The following is a 23,970-nucleotide window of genomic DNA, read 5'->3' as shown; positions in this document are numbered from 1 at the left end:
TCCTCATTCAGTAGATTTTGAGGCCATGTTGCCTTTGACTTTGCTGTGTTTATCAATTAAGCCAACTGTTTATTGATTAAGTGCTTATAAAATGAGCAGTATTGTTGTAATTTCTATTGTCCATTTCGTATTTTATATTATTACTTGTTTAAATAATTCAAGATTGAGATATTTCAAATACAAACCACATCTCTTTTTGCATTAATTCTCCTAGTGTCTTACCAGTTCTAAAATTTGTTCCAACAGCTTGGTGGTCTTGTTGTACAAACTTATGTGTCAATAATTAATCTTTTCTGACTATTTAAATATAATGTTTCATTTTTTTGTGATGTTATTCAATGTCAGGAAGCTATGAATTCTTTTCTCAAAGTAATCATGATTTAAAGGTGGGAAACTTCTGGGCAGTCTATAAATCATTGGCATCTCTCATCCTTTCTTCTTGAACCTTACATTTTGATTTATTTCTTACCATCTTTTACTTTTCCCCACCTTTTCATTGAAGTAACCAATTATTAAAATGTATGTTGATTTACTTTGTTGGGGGAGTGGCAGGGTGTCAGGTTCTTCCTAAAAATTTTATACCTCTTCATCCTCTTCAGCTTTTGTTAGTGTGTAATGTGAAATTATTCTTGTGGTCTTATTTGTTTTTTCAGGTATTTATCATTAGTACTTCAGTATGAGATACCAAAAAGGCTTAACATTTGTTGTTTCTGTTTGCTTTTGTATGTACACTAAAACTAACATTGATAATTCTTCTCTTTGCCTCTTCAAGGTGAACCCATGAGTCCTCCTTTCCTTTAATTTTAAATTCCTCCTTTTTTAAATTTATAGCAAGAATGTTAAGATTAATAGAACTCACTTCCTCCAGCATTATATATCTATTTGTCTTTGGACGAGGAACTCACATTTTGAATTCATTGTTGTTCAGTTTTCAGTTGTCCAACTCTTTGTGACCCCCATTTGGGGTTTTCTTGTCAAAGATACCAAAGTGGTTTGCCATTTCCTTCTGCAGCTCATTTTACAGATGAGGAAACTGAAGCAAACAGGGTTAGGTGATTTTCATGGGGTCATATAGCTAGTATCTGAAGCCAGATTTGAACTCAGGAAGATGAATTTTCTTGACTCAAGGCCCAGCACTCTAAACCACTGTGATTCTTATAGTACCAATAGTCAAATTAAAGTTTAGAGACCATCGGAAAAAATGTGTTCTTTTTAGCACCCTTTGTTCCTTTTTATGCTGCTTTGTCACCATCTCTGTAGAAGCAGAAGGGGCTAAGGGCTACTTTGTATTTTTCTTTGTTTTATGGTTTACCATGGCTAAAGAATCCATCCCCAAGATGCCAACCCTACTAGAAGTGAATTTTTCTCTACTTAATGAGGCTGGTCTACAGAGAATAGATTTATTTGTTCACTTGTGCCATATTCAAAGCCTTTCCAGCATGGAAAAACCTGCCATAAATTAGGTTTTACTTGGCTTAGCCTTTAGAAATCCAGTGTGACCTACAAGACATAATGAAGCATTAGAGTAAGAATTTGTGGAAAATTTTACAGATAGATATATAGTCAGCTTAATTTTATACGTACACACGTATACATATAAACACATATATACATGTACACATATACATATATGCGTGTTTAAAGCATATAAATAGTATATAATAATGTAATATATTATGCAAAAGCATATTATATCAGCCAGGTGTGACTGGGTTATTAAAGGCTAAGCCATTAGAACATAAATTTCAGCAGGTTCTACCATTCTGAAGAGGCTTTCAATATTAGCCAAACAATAGAATGAATCTGTTCTTTCTAGACCACCCCGCTAAGTATAATAAGCCTAAATATCTGTGTGTATATATGATCACATATAATATATTACATAATTACATAATGCATAATCTATGTGTTATATCTAATTAAGTGGATTGTCAAAGCAGTAATAGATCATCCTGCAGGAAGAGAGAAAACTGCTGTGTGACTAAGTATACATTTGACATTGGCTATACCAACAAGTTTTTCCTACAAGAAAATACAGCTTAGCATAATAATAGAAGGGACTGTAATCAAATAAACTTTTAACATTAAAAAGAACCATATATGTGAATGAATTCTAAAGTAAAAAACAATCAATTCGCAATCTTAATATTATACAGAGACAAAAGATTTATTTTTGTTGCTGTTTAGTCTTACAGTCATGACCATGGACCATGAAACTTTGTGTTCCCATGGACCATAACATGACAAGCCTTTCTATCCTCCATTATCCCTCAAAATCCAAGTTTATGTTTGTTGTTGTTACCGTGACACTATATCTATCCATCTCAACCTCTGCTGTCCCCCTTTCCTTTTGCTTTTTATCTTTCCGAACATCAGGGTCTTTTCCAATGAATTCTGTCTACTCATTATGTGGCCAAAGTATTTAAGCATCAGCTTCAGTATTCTACCTTCCAATGAATAGCAATAGCCTTAATTTCTTTAAGTATTATTGACTGATTTGATCTTCTTGCTGTGCAAGGGACTATCAAAAGTCTTCCTCTACCAACATAATTTGAAAGTGTCAGCTCTTCAGCTCTGAGGTTTTCTTATAGACCTACTCTCACAGTCAAACATTATTACTGAAACCGTATCTTTGACTCTATGGACCTTTGTCAGCAAGATGGTGTTTCTGCTTTTTAGTATTTTGTCCAGATTTGCCATAGCTTTCCTTCCAAGGACCAAGCAGCTTTTAATTTTAGGGCTTCAGTCGCTGTCTGCAGTGCTCTTTGAGCTCAAGAATATAAAGTCTGACAGCTTCCATTTCTTCTCCCTCTATTTGCCAGGTAGTGATGGGTTCAATTGCCAAGTTCTTAATTTTTTTGATGTTAGCTTCAAGCTAGCTTTTACTCTCCTCTTTTAAATTTATCAAGAGATGTCTTAATTCCTCTTCTTCTGCCATCAGATTGCTATCTTTTGCATATCTGAAATTATTTATATTTTTCCTGGAAGTCTTAATTCTGTATTTTGATTCATCCAGCTTGGCATTTTGCATGATGTACTCTGCATATAAGTTAAATAAATAAAGTGACGATGTACAGCCATGTTATATTCCCTTTTCAGTCTTAATTAAACCAATCAGTTATTCCATGTTCTGTTCTAACTTTTGCTTCTTGGCCTGTATGTATAGGCTTCTCAGGAGACAAGTAAAATGATCTGGAACTCCCATCTCTTTGAGGACTTGCTGCATTTTGTTGTGATCAACAAAGTCAGATGCTTTAGTGTAGGCAATGAAGCAAAAGTAGATGTTTTTCTGGAACTCCCTTGCTTACCTCATTATCCAGTGAATGTTGGCAGTTTGGTGTCTAGTTTCTCTGCCTTTTTGAAAACCACCCTACTCTTCTGATAATTTTCAGTTCACATACTGTGGAAGCCTTTCTTGAGAAATCTTAAGTGTAACCTTGCTGGTATGTAAAATGAGTGCAATTGTTTGGTAATTTGAACATTCTTTGTCATTGTCCTTCTTAAGGATTGGGATATAAACTGATCTTTCAAATCCAGTGGCCACTCTTGAGTTTTCCAAATTGTTGGCATATTGAATGCAGCTCTTTAATAGCATCATCTTGTAGGATTTTAAATAGTTTATCTGGAATTCCATCACCACTAGCCTTACTACTTCCTAAGGCCCATTTGACTTCATTCTCTAAGATATCTAGCTCTAGATCAGTAACCATACCATTATGAGTATTGGTGATGTTAAATCTTTCTTGTATAATTCTTTTGTGTATTCTTGCCACTCTTAATCTCTTCTACTTCTGTTAAGTCCTTACCATTTGGTCCCTACCAATGGTAAATGGTAAACCACTCCAGTATCTTTGCCAAGAAAACTCCATGGATAATACTAAAATGATAAAAGAGATGACATTGGAAGTTGAATCCCTCAGGTTGGAAAGTGTCCAAAACATTACTGGGGAAGAGTGTAGAACAACTATACATAATTTCAGTATTAATGAAGCTACTATGCCAAATCTGAAGGGAAACTCAGCTACAGATGCATTGGGTGATGAAAGGAAATTCCAATGCTGTAAAGATCAATATTGCATAAGAACCTGGAATGTAAGTCTGTGAATCAAGGAAAGCTGAATGTGGTTAAACGGGAGATGGAAATATTTAACATCGACTATTAGGTATCAGTGAACTTAAATGGATGTGAATGAGTGAATTTAATTCAGGTGATCTCTACATATACTACAGCGGGCAAGAATCCTTTAGAAGAAAGGAGTAGCCCTCAAAGTCATTAAAACAGTGGTATTTAATCTCAAAAATGACTGAATGGTATCTGTTTGATTCCAAAGGAAACCATTCAACACCACAGTAATACAAATCTGTGCTCCAACTACTGATATCAAAGAGGCCAAAGTTGATCAACTCTATGAAGACCTACAATGTCTTCTAGAAATAACACTAAAAAAAGGTGTCATATTCATAATAAAGGATAGGAATGCTAATGTAGGAAATCAAAATATAATTGGAATAGCAGGCAGGTTTGGACCTGGCATAAAAATGAAGCAGGGCAGGGACCATTAATAAATAGAGTTTTATCAAGATAACTATTCTTTTTCAACATCCCAAAAGGCGACTCTAGACATGGACATCACCAATGGTCAGTATAGAAATCAGATTGATTATATACTTTGCAGCAAAAAATGGAGAAATTGTATGCAGTCAGTTAAACCAAGACCTGGAACTGACTATGGCTCAGATCATGAGGATCTTATTGCCAGATTCAGACTTAAATTGAAAAAAAGTTGGGAAAACTATCAGACAGTATAGGTATGACTAAATAAAATCCCTTATGAATATAAAGTGGAGGTGATTAATAGATGTATGGAATTAGAGCTGGTAGTTAGAATGCCTGAAGAACTAAGCACAGTGTTTGTAGTATTGTGCAGGAGGCAACAACAAAAATCATTCCAAAGAAGAGCAAGAAAGCAAAATGACTATCTGGTGAAGTGTTACAATTAACTGATGAAAGAAGGAAAGTGAAAGATAGAGGAGAAGGGAAAGATACACCCAACTGAATGCAGAATTCCAGAGGATGGCAAGGAGAGATAAGGTTTCCTTATTCCTTAAATAAGCAATGCAAAGATTTATTGTTATTATTTATTAAGCCACAATTTATTTTGTGAATATGTTAAGAAATGACAGCTAAAACCCTAAATGCTCCATTTATTTATGTACCATGTGATGATAATGATTGCTTTAAGATTTGTAAAGCACTTCATATAGATTCTCACTTCATCTATAAGAGTATATATGCTCTTGGCTTTTCCTCTAGAGGTAGAGTTTTGATTAACTAGTAACAAAAGATTTTGGGATGATGGTAAATAAATATAAGATCATTTTTAGGATTTATGTTGTGGTCAGAAACTGTTGGCTGCCTCTGTGAAGGAGTAAAGACAGAACTATAGATTTGGAAATCTAGAAAAGAAATATGAAATTAGTGACTGAATTCTGAGATTTCTACTAAAGAACTTTTTTTTTTGCTGTTGCTTGTTGACAAATAAAAAAGACTGATTTAAAATGACACAATGACACTGTCTTTAGAAGGTATGCATTTGTAGGTGACTTTTAATGCCTTTCTTTTTGTTTTTGCTTTCTAATATTGTTTTAAAATATACTTTAATTTTTTAATAGGTGCTGAAATATAGCTAACTGAAGCTTTTCTGTGAAGATGGCAAACCTTTTGAGTGATAGTCTGCTGACTTTTGTAGAAGAGGAAAATATTCCTGGTCTAAAAGCATTTCTAGAAAAATGCAAGGATGTAGATGAAAGAAATGAGGTAAGACAAAGGAACAAAATATTTCCATAAATTGTTCATTTAATTGAAAATAAAATTCTGTATTTTCATTTAAAATAGTTTATTTTTATTTTTCAAATAACAACTATTTTTAAAATGTCCCTCCCACTATTCCCCCTCATTTAAGCAACCAAATGAAAAAGCAACAAAAAAACCTCAAAAAACTATCCCTTCAATATGTAGCCATGTTGTCCAGCAAAACAGATTACCACATCAGTCATATCTGAAAATGAATGTGTCTTTCTGCACTTTAGATTCATCACGTCTTTATTAGGATTGAAATGATTTGTTTCATCTTCATTCTTTTGGACTCAAGGCTTATCATTGCTGTGATCAGAATTCTAAGGTCTTTCAATGTTTTCCCCCTATAATGTTGTCATCATTGTATAAATTGTTCTTTTGGTCCTGTTTATTGTTTTCTGCTTCATTTCACTAAAGCATTCCCATTTTCCTATGAAATGGTCCATTTCATCATATTTACTAATATTTTATTACATTAATATACCCCAGTTTGTTTAGTCATTTCCCATTAGGAAGACACTACTACCATAGTTTCCAATTTTTGTCTACTACAAAAAGAGCTGCAATAAATCTTTTTATACATATAGATACATCTTCATTTTTATTAATTTCTTTTGGGAGTATAGACCTAGTAGGGATATAACTGGATCAGAGGGAATGCACAATTTTGTAACTTTCTGGGCATAGTTCCAAATTGCTTTGCAGATGATTAGATCAATTCACAGTTCAGCCAACTGAGTACTAGTATGCTTGTTTTTGATAGCCCTTCCAGTATTTGTCTTTTTCTTTTTTCTCATCTTTGCCACTCTGATCATTGTTAAATGGAGCCTCGAAGTTGCTTTAATTTACATTTCTACAATTAGTAGTGATTTTGAGTTTTTTTCACATTAGTTTTTGATAGGTGGGATTTCTTTCTTTAAAAACTGCCTATTCATATCCTTTGACCATTTATCCATTGGGGAGATGATTTTTTTTTTGTCTGTAAATGATTCCTTTTATTCTTGGATGTGAGATCCTTATCAGAAAAATTTAACAGAGAATTTTTCCAGTTACCTGTTTCCCTTCAAAATTGTACTGCATTAGATTTGTCTGTGAAAAAGCTTTTAAATGTTACACAATCAGATTTGTCCATTTTATCTTTTCGATCTCTCACTTGTTTATTCATGAACTCCCATCCACACAGCTGAAAAGTGATGTTTCCCTTTCTCCTTTAAAACTTGCTCCTCCAATTATTTGACTATTGATATCTAAATTATGAGTCCATTAGGAGCTACTCATGGTGTATAAAGTGCGAATTGTTCTAAACTTCATTTGTGCCGTTTGTTGTTGTTGACCGCTTTCCAATTTTCCCAGCCGTTTTAATTATCCAGAATTAAGTCATTCTGTCAGGGCAGCTAGGTGACGTTGTGAATAGGGTTTTGACCCTGGAATCAGGAAGACTCACTTTCCTGAGTTCAAATCTGGCCTCAGATAACTTACTAGCTATGTTACCCTGAGCAAGTCACTTAACCCTATTTGCCTAAATCTTCTCATCTATAAAATGAGCTGAAGAAGGAAATGACAAACCATTTCAGTATCTTTACCAAGAAAACACCAAATGGGGTCATGAAGAGTCTGACACAACTGAAAAAATGACTGAACAACAAAACCTCTGCTAGTGCTCTTTCCATGACGTCCCACTGCTTAGGGAGGGTTGATTCTAGTAGGTTTTCTAAGTAAACTGGTATATGCAGAAAGAATAATTTTGTTTCTTCTTTGTCTGTACTTATTTACTTCCTCATTTCTTTTTCTTTCTTATTTGGCATTCAGTTTAGCATCCAACTTCAGTGTTCATCAAGAATATTGGTCTGTAAAATTTTCTATTTCGGGAAATACATCATTCTTAATTTATTAGAATTTTTGTATTAAATTGTACATTTGTATTTAGAGTTGGCATTTTTTTTTCATGGATTGAAATTTGATTCCTAAATGAGGACATAGAGCCATGGAGTCAGAAGAGATCTTTAGGCTCTGTAGCTAATTAGCAGTGTGGCCTTAGGCAATTAACCTTTCTAGATAACCTTAGTCTCATCTCTAAGATAAAAAGGTGTTGGGCTCTAATGATTTCTAAGGTCACCTAGCTCTGAAATATATTTCTTTGACCTTATAAAATCCTATAGTGATTATATCATATCTGTTTCCAGACTGATGAAAATATACAATGTAGATATTTGTCTGTTCTCTTCTTGAAAATCTCTATCAGTTGGAGACTCCAAAGTGTTACTTTTATACCTTATTGAAAAGTTTTATTATCGTGATGGTCAAAGGTTAATTTGTATGGATATGTATATGGGTCTATGTTCACATTAGTGTGGTGCATATCACAGCTAGCCCGTTTGCAGTTTATCCTCCTGTGCAGTTCTTGTTCATGGTTTTGTGTGTGTAACCTCCATAGAAATTCACTTAAAAATGTAAGCAGAAGAGGACCACAGAAAACCAAGGAACATTTTATATTTCTTTCTTTTTTATTGATAGCCATGGTCAAAGTAAAGTATACCACTGGTCATTAGCCTTCTTGTGATAAACTTCTCTATACTTAACCAGGTTGATTATTAGATAGCAGACACAATGGAAGTTGATAACTGGACCCATACTCAAAGCCTTTCTGGTTTAGTAAAACCTGCCAGAACTCATTTTTTGAGAATTTGAAGTTATTGCTGCCTCATAAGGAAGAATTAGAATAGGAGTTTTGTACTAACAGGACTTTTTTGTATAACAATTGAAGCAGTATGATAGATGCTATCAGGGAATTCAGTGACTAGAAAAGGAGGTGGGCAAGTGGGCGGTCATGTGTCAAGAACAAAGGATAAGTGATGCCACCTGCTCCACTGGTATCTCAGTTTAACTCAGTAAATGTTTATTAAACTCTTACTATGTTCTAGGTACTGTGCTGAACACTAAAGATAAAAAAAGACAAGGAAATCATAACCTAATGGGGAAAGACAGTGCACAAGAGGAAGCTGGAAAGTAGGGTCACATTGGAGTCTGTCCTCTATAAGGGAAGGTTTTGGGTTGAGTTTAGTGTTTCATCGTCTAGCCCCCCATTCAGAGGGCAGAAGAGGCTAAGGGATTTGGAAAAGTATCGAGTATATTTGAGGTTTTGTATCTAAGTGCTACATTGTTAAGATAATTAGAGGAAATTAATTGCCTATTTTCAAATTATATAATAAAACAATAATCATGAAAGGGTCAGCTAGGTAGCACAATGGATAGAATGCTGGGTGTGGAGTGAGGAAGACTCATCTTTCTGAGTTCAGATGTGACTTCAGATGCTTAGTGGCCCTGACTAACTTAACCCTGTTTGCCTCAATTTCTTCATCTGTAAAATGAAATGGAGAAGGAGATGGCAAACTGCTCTAGTATCTATACAAGGAATACCCCAAATGGGATCAAAGATTGGATATAGCTCAACAACAACAACAACAACAAATTATGAGAATTATTTGGCATATGTTAAAAACAATAGGGAAGTAGATCTGAGAAACTGAATTAGTCAAGACCCAGAAGCATTTGAACATAGCAACCCAGTATTAAATGAACCCAAAAATATAGTAGTTGGGAAAAAGCTTTATTCTTGAGAATTATTTATTCTTGAAAATCTAGAAATTAAGATTAGGACCATCACTGTCCATCTCCTCATGTCTGAAATGCACTACCTCCTAACCTATGCCTTAGAATCCCTTGCTTCCTTCAAAATGCAGCTCAAGCACCATTTTTTACATGATGCCTTTCCTTAACACCCCAGTTCCTAATGCTCCTCTCTTGAAATACCTTGTATTTCTTTCATGTTTTTATAGGTATGTTTTGTCTTCTGGTGGCTGTAAGTTCTTTGATAGTGGAGATATTTTCTTTTTTTCTTTTTTATCCTCTGTACATTCAAACTGTTTTTTACATAATAACAACATAACAAATGATTATTGATTCATCAATTGTCCAGAACCAAATAGTAATCATTACTGGTTTAATGTCAGCTTAGAAGGAATCTGTGACTGGCCCTGTGTTTAACAATTTATTGGTAATTTGGATATAAGTATAGATGGTTTGCTTATAAGATTTTCTGATGGCACAAAGCTAGGGAAGATAACTGATATATTAGATCACACTCAGGGTCCAAAAAGATATCATCTGGATTGAATGTTAGGTTGAATTTAGTAAGACAAAATTGAATAGTGATAAATGTGAAGTCTTACACTTGGGTTAAAATGAGCAGAATGGGATAGACATAAGTATAATAGATGTTTGAAAAAAATTGGGAGATTTTAGTGGATTGTAGACTCAATAATAGTTAAAATGTGATTCTTCAGTACATCATTGGATATGTTCTTACTTATGAATATTCCTCCCAGTGATATGGATTATATCACATCTAATATGTGATTATTGTCCATTTATTTCTACAGGTTCACCATGATTGAGGGGAGTTGGTGGTATTCAACATTCTCTTCCTCCAGCTCTTTTGAAATCATGTTAATACCAAGAGAGCAAACTGTCCATTAGTTATCTTTCTTACTATCTGACCCTATTGAATTAAAAATAAGAGTATATACTGGAACTAATGAATACTTATCACATGATTAACATAGGAATAAAGTTTTCTAGTGAGGCATCTTAGAAAAGGACTAATTTTACTAATTTAAAAAATCTTTTATTAGAAACCTTTGTTTGATCTTCACTTGAATTTAGTAGATATTTACTGAGTGCCTACAGACCTACTGTGAAACTTGAGATATAATTCTTTTATAGACATTTCTTATTTGGAATAGCAAGTTGTAAAGAAATTTCTTCTTTGGAAGACAGAGGAATTAAATTCTACTTCACAGCTGTCTTCATAGTCAAAATGAATCAGAACAAATAGCTTCATTTGGAAGGTTAAAAAAAAATGACATCAGTAGACATTTAAAAAGAGCTTTTTGATTTTGGTGCCATAAGGTATGTAGTCTATTCATTATAGTATATAACATAGGCTTATGCACAAAATATTCCTTAATGAATATAAATGAATATCTTTTCTAATCAGTGAATGATTATATCTAATTAAATTTGATGAAAAGTAGAATAATAATAGAATTTGCATGTATTTAGATTGTTTGGTTATGGTTCCCTCTAAAGTTTAGGGAGATACTGTCAAATATTTTGATTCTTTAACTGCTGAAGAACATTATTTTATTTTCATGGAAGTCTAAAGATACTTCCATCTGCATTTTATACCCTTTAGTACCCCAAGTAAAATATTTAGGCAGTTTTGTTTTTTCTTTCTGAAGACTAAGACCCAATAATATAATATCCAGTGCATGTATGATATATTTTTTTGCTTTTTGGAGGGGGGAAGATAGGACAATTGGGGTTAAGTAACTTACCCAAGGTCATATGGCTAGTTTTGTGTTAAGTGTCTGAGGCCGAATTTGAACTCAGCTCCTCCTGACTCCAGGGACAGTGCTCTATTCACTGCACCACCTAGCCGCCCCTGTACAGTAAACTCTTGTTAAGCTAGAATGCTAGTTAATTAGTGCTCTAGCTAATGGAATTTTTCTGGCTAAGTGTTTACCAGAAATCAGAAAACATTTTTTTTTGTTTTAATTCTTGTTGAAAATCTTTCATAAAATGATTTTATCCACTTTCCTGCATTATTATTATGTACCATATAATGAGAAAACTCATGCATTTCACAAAGAATTATTATAGTGATCAGATGAGACATTGTGAATACATTTTTGTATATTGTTAAGCATGGCACAGACATGCTAAAGGTAGTTAATAAAGTAATGTGACTAATTTTTAAAACCTTTATCAGAATTTTATCTAAATGAGTATTATCCACGTTAAACTTAGTTTCTTTGAGACCAACCATTCCAGAGTACCAATAATAAATAATGATACCTACCTTCTAACAGAGAGGTAGTGGGCTCGTTTTGTTAGATGAGATATACATTTTTGGATATAACTGTCAGGAGAATTTGTTTTGCTTGATTAAGCATATTTGTCAAAGGTTTTGTTTCTCCTGAGGCTTTGGGAAATGGAGAGAATAAATAATTGTTAATTGAAAAATAATTGATTAAAAAAAAGAAAAAACCCCAGCTAATTGCCCTGAAAGATTATGTACTTATTCCAGTAATGCTGGCATTGCTTAAAATTGCTGTAAATTCTGTAATTCTCTTTTGGAATTTTCTTTGGAACATACAGTACTTTCTTTGAAATGTTAAAAATTATGGCAGATCTTCATCCTTTCAAGAGTGTACTTGATTTTTTGCCAGAAATTACTAGGTGTCAAATCTAATTAATAAAGTACGTGAACGAGCTGAACAATCTTATTTTGTGTTTAAAAAGCAAATGTGACTATAAAATGATAAAACCAAAATTCTTGTTTCGGAAATTGGTTCTGAAGATATTTCCAAAGGAGACAATTCCAGAAATACTTAAGCATACTTGAAAATGTGCATAAGCATACTTGAAATAAGTAGCCTGCCAAAGATACAACTATAAAGGACAGTAGTAAATGGATATACGGTATGTTTGTAACAAACCAGTTTTTTTCATTTATTGCTAGAGTCCTCCTTGCTGATAAAGGACAGTGCCGTGACCCACAGTGATTATTGCTGAAAATCAGTTGGTTTGGTTTGGTGCTGTAAACGTAGGAGATTTAGTTTTTTGGGTTTAAATGTTGTATTTTTCATAAGTTATCTTTTAATTTGTCCCTAATTTCAGTCTCTTTTTGTTGTCGTGTTCTGTTCTGAGCCTTCCGTAGACAGTATTAAACATTCATGAACTTGTTAGATTAAATGAATAGCTATTCCTAGTCCTTAACTTAATTTCTGCTGAGTTTCTTTCCAGTTTTCCTCTCAGTTTTTAATCTGAGCATATTAATACTTATGCTACACATTTATGCCTTTCCTTGAAAACACCCATGAGGAAATAAAGATTTAGAGTGAGAACGCCTCTCATTTTACAGGTGAGGAAACAATCTCAGAAGGTCAAGTGATTGCCTCAAGTTACACATTCAGCAGAGCTGGGATTTGAATAGGGTTCCTTTGACCCAAATCTTGTATTATTTTTACTATGCAAAATATAGAATTTGAAAGATATATAAATTCTTTCAGATAATTGTAGATGACAGAAATAAAGACAAAAATAGAAAGCAAGCATCATTTATCATAATATGTAAACTGTCTTACTTAAAGGATAAATGGGGATGGGGGGCATGCAGAGACTGAGCTCCAAAATACTAAATTCAGTACATCCATGAAAGGAATGAGTGTACCCAAGGTGGTGCTAGGGCTAGGTTAAAAAAATATATATAAATAATCAAGAATGAGGAAGATGGGAAGGGTAGTGCCTTTGGCAAGATAAAAAAGAATAATAAGATACATTTTAGGATATAGATGGACTGTATTTACTAGGGTTACTTGCAATAACTTATAGGTATGATTTATTCTGAAGAAATTATGGAGACTATAAGAGTTTCATGGAGGGAACTGAAATATGAAAATATTGACCTTATTTTTATAAGAGAAAATATGGTAGAGTCTTTATATAATAAGCCAGTGATGTTCATTTAAATTCCTGGCAAAATTCTAGAATGTATTATTAAAGAGATGACTTGTGAACATTTAGTCTTCTCAGACTAACCTAATTTAATTTAAACAAGGTTCTTAGATTGCTTGATCAAGGGAATGTTCTACATATTATATATCTGAAATTTAGCAAAGTATGGAATGGCAGAGATGGAGAGAAATGGACTGATAAATTAGTTGTTGGTTTTGAAGTTGTTTAAATGATCAGAATAGTGATTAAAAGGTAATGTGGTATATGGTTGTGGTGGAATACCACTGTGCTAAGAAATGATGAGCAGGTTGCTTTTAGAAAAACATGAAAACACTTGCATGAAATAAGAGGGAAATGAGCAGAACCAAGAGAATGTTGGATACAGTAACAACTATATTATTTGAAGAATAACTGTGAATGACTAAGTTATTCTGAGTATTATAAATATTCAAATCAACTATAAAGGACCCCATGAAGGAATATGTTGTCGACTTCCAAAGAACTGATAAATACAAGTATGCATAGTGTGGTTTTACACACACACACACACACACACACACACACACACACACACTTCTCTCTCTCTTCCTCTCTCTCCCACTCCCTCTCTTTCCCTCTCCTTTTCCCCTCCTTACCCACTCCCCCCCATCAGATGGTGCCCTTTTCTAGCTTGGGGTGGGGAGGAGGGATGGATAGAAAGAGTTTAGAGCTTAAAATGTAATAAAAAGATAATTTTTTATTAAAAAAGGTATTTCCTTTCATCCAGCTATACAGCTGCTAGGCTTATGCCGCAAAGAGATCAAAGGAAGAAATATTCCTATATGTTCAAAAATATTTATAGTAGCTCTTTTTATGGTAGCAAAAAACTGAAAACCGAAGAAATGTCCTTCAGTTGAATAATAGCTGAACAAATTATTGTTTATAAATGTAATGGAATTCTGTTGTGCTATGAAAAATGAGGAAATAGATGATTTCAGAATGACGTGGAAAGACGTGTACGAACTGCTGCAGAATGGAGTACAATCGGAAGAACTCTTTATACTATAATATTAATATTATTAAAATATGCAATTTTGAAATCTTGTATAAACTGATGAAGAATGAATTGAGCAGAACCAGGAAACCAGTTTATAAGAACAACTTGTAAAATCAAACAACTTTGAAAACTTTAGAATTCTGACTATAACAGTGACCATGATTCGAAAGGATTGATAGCAAAATATGTTACATATCACCTGACAGAGAGGTGATGGAATCGGGGTACAGAATGAGACATTTTAAAAATACAGTCATGAAAGGAATTTGTTTTGCTTGACTATATGTATTTGTTACAAGAAAGTTCTTTTTCTTCTAATGGTGCAGGGAATTGGAGGGAAAGAAAATGAATTTATATTAATAAAATTTAATTTGCTTCGATAGAGACCTTGTGAGTGCCACAGTGGCCTGTCTTCAGCACTCATTTATTCAAAATTTTCACAAGTGACTTAGATTAAGTCACAGATGGCCTACTTATTAAGTTTTCCAGAAGCTTTAAACTTCAAGATAAAACTAATCCATTGGTTGACAGATGATGACTAGAATGATTGAGCTAAATCTAATAAAATGAAATTAAATGAGGATAAATGTAAAATTGGACTCAGAATATCAACTGAACAAATACAAGATGGGGGAAGCAAGGCTAAGTAACAGTTTATGTGAAATAGGTCTTAAGGTTTAGAGGCAGATTTAGCTTGTTCTAAGTAACTTTCTAAAAATTAGAGTATTCTCACAGCAACTATGAAAAGCCAACTGTTCATGTCACCAGAAGGGTTGCAATGTGCAAAGAATATCTACATCAAGAAATCAAAGATATTGAAATTTTAAATGTTTAAATAATATTTCTGAATCAAAGCATAATGTCCAGGTAGCTAGAGTTTTAATTTTGCCTTCGTGAAAATCCTATAAGTCTTTTGTATTTGACATGGCATTTTAATAAAAGCCTGTGTTTTTTTTTTTTTGACAAGTCATATTTCTTTTTTATTCCAGTGTGGCCAGACTCCATTGATGTTAGCTGCTGAAAGTGGCAATCTTGAGATAGTAAAAGAGCTTCTTAAGAATGGAGCTAATTGCAATCTAGAAGATGTGGTATGCAATTCATTCATATCTTGTTTATTTCTTTGCTTAAAAATCCCTAGTTATTTAAATGTTTGAAATTTTATTTCCACACATACACATTAAATGTCTACCATATCAGTTCTAGTTTTTTTGTTCAAATCTTTCTTTGAAGTTATACATATGAAGAGGAATTATAGTAGAAAGTGTATCTTCTTTATTTTAAAAAGTCTTGACAGCTATTTTTTTTAATTGCCTAAAATAAATCATTTGGGGATTTTTCTGTAGTAGATGGTGAATCGTTTTCGTAAGCATCATCACATAGTCTTCAATTTTTTGTTATAGTAAATGATTACTTAAGTTAGTATGCTATTAGGAATTTAGTGAAATGCCAGAACAAGCAGTTGTAAAATAATTTCTAAACTATTATTACCTAAAAAATTTTAGTATACAGTAGACAGATAAATCTTTATGTTGAATGAAGTTGTATGTCGATGCTAATCAAACCATTCCAATATCCTCTTTATTTTGTATGTACTTTAAATGTTTTTCTCACTTTTAAGGAAGTTTGTTGTTTTTGAAATGGTAAAATGTGTGTTTTTTAAGGATAACTGGACAGCCCTTATATCAGCAGCAAAAGAAGGCCATGTAACTGTTGTGAAGGAGCTACTTAAATGCAATGTTAATTTGGAACATAAAGATATGGTATGTATATTTCCAAATATATTGCTAATTATATACTAAAATTTTTTTTGCTTTTTGGAGAGCAATTGGGGTTAAGTGACTTGTCCAAGGTCACATGGCTAGGTTTGTGTGTGTGTGTGTGTGTGTTTGTGTGTGTTAAGTGTCTGAGGTCAGATCCGAACCCAGGTCCTCCTGACTCCAGGGCTGGTGCTCTATTCACTGCTCCACCTAGCTGTCCCAATTATATACTATTTAGAGGCATAGAGTCTTATTTTTAAATAAGTGAAATGATACTAAAGCATTTTAAACTATGCAGTTGCCTATAAGATGTAGTGAAATTTTATTCATTAAATCTATGTGAGTATAGACCTTTAAAAAATTTTTTTAAGTCAGTGTCAATTAATTTCAGATCTTAATATTCTGACATTTCTTTCAACATAACATTGTGCTTGGATAATTTTTTTTATAGGACTTCCTTGCTGCATTTTAAAACATTTGTAAAAATTACTTTGATTGTCTTCAAGTATGAATTTGGGAGGTAGAAAGTACAGTATTTTCATACTGCTCCCTTTAAAAAAAGTTGTCATTGTTGAAGATTACAGCTTTCAAGATATTATTTCAGCATTTTTAATAATTTAGTTCAGAGGAACAGACGGTCTTCATATTTACCTGGAGAGGCTTAAAAGAACTGATGCTGAGTGAGAAGAGTAGAACCAGGAGAAATTTGTACCCAGTTACAGACACAACATATGTGTGATGACCAATTTTGATAGACTGGACCCTTCTCAGCAATGCAGTGATATAAGTCAATCCCAAAAGACTCATGATGGAGAGAAATATGTGCATCCAGAGAAAGAACTAGAAAGAACTAAGTTTATACCCTGGTGGAAGCAAAATACCTGATCTTTTTCCTTCTCTTATTTGGTTTTGTGTCCTCTTTACCATTTTTCATTCCAGCTGGTACAATCCATCCTTATAACCTGACTAATGTATAATGTGAAAGTATTTACAGATCCTATACTTGACTATAAGCTGCCATGGGGGGGAGGGGAGGGGAGGGAGAGGGACAAAATGTGAAACTCAAGAAATTGTGGAATTGAATCCTGTAAACTAAAAGGAAACAAACAAATTAATAAAAAAAATTTTAAAAAATAATAATTTAGTTCAGCTTAGGCATGCCACACAATTTTCATTTTAAAGCATGAGTCTTAATTCTCCTTAGGTGGTGTTGACATTTTTAGACAGTGTAGAAATGAACAAAGGAAATTCATATTTTTTGGATTTGAAAATGTTCAATTGTTAATTATCAAGTCTAACTTTTTATTTTGTCCAATTATCTTCCTTTTTGTATTAAGCCATCCCCTGCCCACTGACTATAAAATTGGTCTGATTGAATATTCCTAGAAATGTACATCTCTAATTTGGTCTAAAATAAATCCTATAAAAACTTTGTTTAAGTTGCTGGTTAATATTTATATTGCTGCTTCTCAATCATAAAACATATATAAAAGGCTTATTGTATTCCAGGAATTGTGCTAGGAGCTGGCAATAGAAAGACAGATATGAAATAGTTCCTATTCTCAGGGAGCTTACATTCCATCAGGGAGAAATCATGTATAGAACTGAAAAGAATAGGTGATCCCTCCAGGTATTGTAGCAGTTAGTTTCTTGATATTGGAGATATTTTTATATGTCGTGTATGGCTCTGCAAACTCAAGCAAGCATCACTATTATCGAAAGTAGGTACATAGCATTGACTTGTTGGACAATGGGGACCCATATTGTGGGGATTGTGGTAGATGGAAGATTCTTTGATCCAGGGGATAATCCATTAGAGGCAGTTTGATATAGTTCAAAGAAGGGTGGATTTGAGATAAAAGAACCTGGACCTCTTCCTTGCCACCTGAGGCTTTGAAGTATGCCATTTGTTGTGATGGATTCCTTTTGCAGTTTGGTGAAGACTCTGGACCCCTTCTCAGAGTAATATTCTTAAATGTATAAAACAATAAGGAAATGAATTATATTGCAATACAGTTATCAAAATATTTTAAAACAAGATCTTGAACTCTAGACCAGGAAGAATTCTGGTATAGTGAAAAGAATTCTAGATTTGGAATTGGGAAGGCCAATCCTGGCTTTGCTATTGTACTATTCTCCTCTGTACCCTCAGCTACCCCTCCCCTTTGATTGGAAGGCTGCATACAGGGCTAACTCGTTTCCTTTATAGAGACCTCAGAACTTGCCAGCTAAGCTCTTCATTTTCTATGAGCTTCACTGCTTGGTTTCAGCTTCATGAATATCATGTTCCCTTCTGGATATCCTCTGGAAGCCACTCCACCCCATCCCTTTTAGCTTTCTTTTGTATGTTATCTTCACCCATTAGACTGTAAACTCCTTAAAGGAGGGTAGTATCTTTTTCTTATTTGTGTTTTGCTTAGCAGAGTGCCTGACACCTTGTAGGAATAATGTTTATTGCTATGATTGTGACTACCCATATGACCTTGGGTGAGCCACATAAACTTTTTGGGCTCCAATTTCCTTAGCTATAAAATAAAAGGGTTTTCAGCTATCAAATAGGTAGCAGTAATTAAAACCAGTGAAACCAAGCTCCTTGAAATCAGGGACTGTTATGGTCTTGGTATCCTCAGTGCTTAGTAGAGTGCTTGGCACATTTATAGGTCTTTAATAAATGCTTTTTAACTGACTGACTGAAACTAGTTACTGAGGAGATTGTGCAGATAGGTATATTCATTGATTACTGTTGGAATTACAAACTTGTAACTTTTTGAAGAGCATTTTGGAAGTTTTCAATGGAAATGTTTAAAAAATCATGTCCTTTGACACAGGAATTATCTTGATGAAACTTTTAGCAAGAATAAAAAAAGGGCCTGTGTTCAAGAGATTTTCATAGAAGCATTATATAGAATTGCAAAAAAACTAGGGGAATGGTTAAATAAATTGTGGGGATTGTGGTAGATGGAAGATTCTTTTATCCACATGGATAATTCATTAGAGGCAGCCTGGTATAGTTCAAAGTTATGTTATTTATGGTATGTTAATGGAATGGAATGTTTAAGTGCAACCAGGATAGACAAGTATGAAAAATGCAAATGAGTCCATGAAAAGTTTCAATTAAGTGACAAGGTCAGAAGCCTCTTCACAGGACTGAGAAGTGAATCAAAAAAAAGGAAGGAAGAGAAATGTGAGGAGCCCATTTTCCCCAGAAGTTTGTATGCTAGCTGGAGAATTATTCACATGATGATTTTTTTAAGATTGAGGAGGTATGGTCATTCTGTCTTTTTACTTCTCTGGGCCTTTGTTTCTTCATCTATGAAATGAATTGTCTGGACTGGATGTTCTCTGGGACTCCTTTCATCAATAATTATTTGTGCTTATGTTTCTTTGAATACTGTCTAAGTTGTTTAACTTTTCTGCTTTATATTAGTGCTTTATATTTAGGTCAATGTGTTTTTAAAAAAAAAATTCTCAAAACCAAATATGTATTGGTTTTATTTTTGTGCTGTATATTATGCTTATAAACTATGAAGTTTTAACTAATTTTTACCGATTTTTATTAATTTTTTCTCTCCTTGTCTCCATATGATCCCATACCTCTCATAGATTTGCTATCTCTTCTGGTCTCATCCTCCACAAAAGAGCTATTCTATCCCAGACTACTTTCCTACCTCACTCCCTATACTTGGTATAATTTATTTCTCTTTTAAATGATCTTTTTCATCTTTTAAGATGAAAATAAAATTTAAAAAAAATTTAATTTTTGTATATCTTAATGTCACCTCCGTACTTTTAATTTTAAAGGAAATATATTAATTTCTCCAGTTTAAAAAAGACAATTGTTTTGATTATTTAGTACTGTTTTGATTATCCTTTTCCTTTTTACTATGACAGTTGATGTTGTAATATACTTTCACTGACTAGATCTAGTAGTTCTTTTAATATTATCAGTTTTAGTATTTTAAATATACATATATTTTATTGTAGATTCTGTCACTGATGAAGATCTAGAAAAGTCTGGAAAACAGCAAGAGAAGCTGAAGATTAAATAGGGATAGTAAGGGAAACAGTAGGGAAAGGGATGAGTTAGTAAGTAAGACTATTTGATTGTGAGGGACGTGGTTTGGGTTGGAATGAGGGATAATAGTAGGGAAAGGGCTTAGGGAAACAATTTTAGTTGGTAGGGCTAAATTAAGAGTTATTAGCACAATTTAAAAACAGTTTTTATTTCCTATTTACTTAGAAAATATATTATTTAAAACTAACCCAGAGTCAATGGCCTTAAACGAAGATAATACTAATTTAGAAAATTATATAATAGACTAACCATTGGGTATAGATTTTCTAAGCCAGATTTGTGTCTTATTCCAAAATTTCATAAAAGGCATGGAGACTTATCTAAACTTGCCTTTAGATGTACTGGATGTCAGTTAGTATTCTACAGTATTAAGGAATTTAGAAAACATCAGTAAGGAAACACAGCTACATGCTACAAATTAAAACCAGCAATGGAGTCTGTGATTCCAAATATACCTGTATCCATTGATGGGGTATGTTTAGATAAAAGATCTCATATACCCTCTTCAATGATAATAAGGCAAATTTCATACTTTTTCATGCCTACAGAGTGGCAGATAGCTTCAAAAAGTCAGCAGCTAAGACACAACAGGCTGTTATCAGAATAAGCAAAATTTTCCAGCACAGGTAGAAGGAGCTAAGGTATACAGAAGCAGCTAAAAAGGAAGTTAGTAGTCTAGGACCAAAACATGGTAAGAGTAATGATTTTATAGTTGAACTGAAATAATTGAAAATGAAGCACTGAAGAAAGAAACTAATGGCTACACTTTACATTTATTTTTTAAAATAATATTTTATTCCTCCCCAATTACGTGTAAAAACAATTTTTGACATTTTTTTAAGTTGAGTTCCAAATTCTATTTTTCCCTCTGCTCTCCCCCCTGAGATGGTAAGCAGTCTGATATAGGTTATACATGTGCAATCATTTCCATATTAGTCATTTTGTATAAGAAGGTTCAAACAAAGACAAACAAAAAAAAGACAAAAAGAAAAAGAAAGAATGTGTACTTCATTCTGTATTCAGACAATATCAATTCTTTCTCCAGAGACAGATAGCATTTTTCATCATGAGTACTTTTGGATTGTCTTGGTTCGTTGTATTTCTGAGAGTAGCTAAGTCATTCACAGTTCTTTATTGTGTAGTATTGCTGTTAGTGTGTACAATATTCTCCTGGTTCTGCTCACTTCACTTTGTATCAGTTCATATTAAGTCTTTCCAGGTTTTTCTGAAATCATCCTGCTTGTCATTTCTTATAGCACAATAATATTCCATTACAATCATACACCACAACTTGTTCAGTCATTGCCCAATTGATGGGCATCCTGTCAATTTCTAATTCTTAGCCACCACAAAAAAAAAACTGCTATGAATGTTTTTGTGTGGGGTACAGAGACCCTAACCCATATTGACTACTCGGAAACCTCAAAGTGAGGATAGGAAGTTTATTAGAATCTCGCAGGAAGTGGGCGGTCCAGTCGCTGGAACAATGCCCAGGAGAGGAGGCTGCTGTACAGAAGCTAAAGCTGGGTTAAATAAGAAAAGGGTTACAAACATTAACATAAATTATTACTAATGAGGCTCTAATCTTGTTGGATAATATATGTAATACATGAAGTTCATTACGCAGGCACAGTAACAATCTTAGAATACTGAACCCCCTTCAGTCTTACCCTAGACACATTCTTATCAGGACTTGAGTGCCCCAAGGCTACTGTCTGTTCCTCAATTGGTCAGATCCACCTGTTGCTGCCAGCTCCCTTCCATTCTTCATTATTTTTAGTATTATCTAGGAGTTTTAGTCTGAGAACCAGGGACTGAGCTTCTTTCCCAAGGTTACTGCCTATTCCTCCTTATCAGCAGTCTTGTTCAGCAATTCTTGCAGTTCTATAGAAACTTAACTCTTCTATGGTAAGCTGGGTTAAAAGGGCTTACTAGAATAGAGCAACTATATAGAAAGATTTCTAAAGTTTCAAAGTCACATAATTTCTAGAAAAATGGAAACTTAAGCCTAAGTCCTAAGGACTGACTTACTTTACAGATAGTCTCTGAGAAACCACACTTTTACCTGTCCCATACATTTTTGTACAAATAGGTTCCCCCTTCCTTTTTTTTTTAACTCTCTTTGAGATACAAACCTAGCAGTGGTACTGTGGAGCAAAGGGTATGCACAGTTTGATTGTCCTTTGGGCATACTTCCAAATTTGCTCTCCAGAATGGTTGGATCAGTTCACAGCTCCACCAGCAGTGCATGGTGTCTAGCCCTAGCTTTCCCACATACCTTCCAAGATTTATCATTTCCCTTTTTTTATATTAATGGCTGTACTTTATATTATAAAGCCCCATCTAGTAATTCCATTAGTCCATAATAAACTGAATTCCAATAGGAGTGGATTTAAACATTTAACATTTGTAAAGGGAACCAGACTTTCAGACCATCTAAAGGGTAGTGCAGAGGGGTTTTAAATGTAATTATGGTTGAATCATTGTTAAATCTAATAGTCTAAATCATGTAGAAGAAGCTGTCCAGGAGATGTCAGTAAAACCTCTCCAGTATGCCAGATTAACACATTTAACCTTGCATGAATACTTTGAAAATATGTCTAGATCCAGCCCCACCCTTCCTACAGTCATATATATCTTGAAATCAAATTACAACACCCTTGATGTCTTGGGTAACCCATTCTGTGATCCATTTACTTCAATCACATTATGGGATTGTTGAAATACTGTAATAGTACAACTCTTGAATCAGATAGCATTAAATATTAGATTTGGAAGGAGATTGAGCCAGAGGGAAATATTTTACCACTGTTTTTAAAGTATCACATAAATAGGGGCGGCTCGGTGGTTCAGTGAACAGAGAACTGGCCCTGGAGTCAGGAGGACCTGAGTTCAAATCCAGCCTCAGACATTTAACATGAAACTAGCTGTGTGACCTTGGGCAAGTCACTTGACCCCGATCGCCCTACCTTACCCCTTCCAAAAAAAAAAAAATATATATATATATATATATATATATATCACAAATATAACTGTGTCCCAAAGGAGTGGCCATTATTAATAATTATTTTAAACTATAAAAAAGATAAAAGGAATTGACCCTCCAACTGTAGATGTATATCCTGGGTAACACCATGGGTAAGGTTTATGCCTCCATCTTGTCTAAAGGACTCATCAATTTCAGTATGAGAAGTAGGAATCAGTAGGAAACAAAAGGACTTCATGCCTACTGACAGCAACAGTGAACATAATTTCTTATTGCACTCTGTCCTGCATGAAGCCACACATAAAGGGAAAATGTCTGTGGTGGCCTGACTGGATAATGTAAGTAAGATTGCTGTACCATATGACCAGGGACCAAATGTGTGTCTGTATTGATTGATGACTGGGAGAAGAGGATGCTCTCTATACAATTTGAAATATAAAATTAAGGGACCGCAGTAATATCTGAGGAAAATACCTATTCTTACCTTGCAGTCACCATTGGGGTTCTATGACACAAATTCTGCCAAGGATGTAGTAAAGGATGACTACAGACTTAGACCTCATGGATAAGTTTAAATTGGCTCATTGGTAGAAAACTGTTATCTTGCCCCACATCTGTTTCCACCTTTAGAACTATCTGGTCCTCAAGAATGCCCTCAAACTTTTGAACAGAACGTTTTTT

The 23,970-nt window shown here is 33.9% G+C and overlaps 1 protein-coding gene across 7 annotated transcripts in view; it reads left to right on the top strand.

The window, feature by feature from the left end:
• Window positions 1-23,970, top strand: part of KIDINS220 (kinase D interacting substrate 220) — a 183,598-nt gene that overhangs the window by 8,585 nt on the left and 151,043 nt on the right. For all 7 annotated transcript variants that reach the window (XM_069064799.1, XM_069064798.1, XM_069064796.1 and 4 more), the window contains exons 2-4: window positions 5,674-5,818; window positions 15,461-15,559; window positions 16,133-16,231. In XM_069064799.1, coding sequence (XP_068920900.1) covers window positions 5,711-5,818; window positions 15,461-15,559; window positions 16,133-16,231 — 306 coding nt within the window. In that variant the 5' untranslated portion in view covers window positions 5,674-5,710. The remainder of the gene's footprint in view (window positions 1-5,673; window positions 5,819-15,460; window positions 15,560-16,132; window positions 16,232-23,970) is intronic.

The sequence above is a fragment of the Petaurus breviceps genome, unplaced genomic scaffold (genome assembly GCF_028583685.1).
Source record: "Petaurus breviceps papuanus isolate PSGF00001 unplaced genomic scaffold, PetGlider_PUasm1.0 90644, whole genome shotgun sequence".
NCBI classification, from domain to species: domain Eukaryota; kingdom Metazoa; phylum Chordata; class Mammalia; order Diprotodontia; family Petauridae; genus Petaurus; species Petaurus breviceps.
Note: the sequence above shows the minus strand (reverse complement) of the source record. Positions and strands in the feature narration are given on the sequence as shown.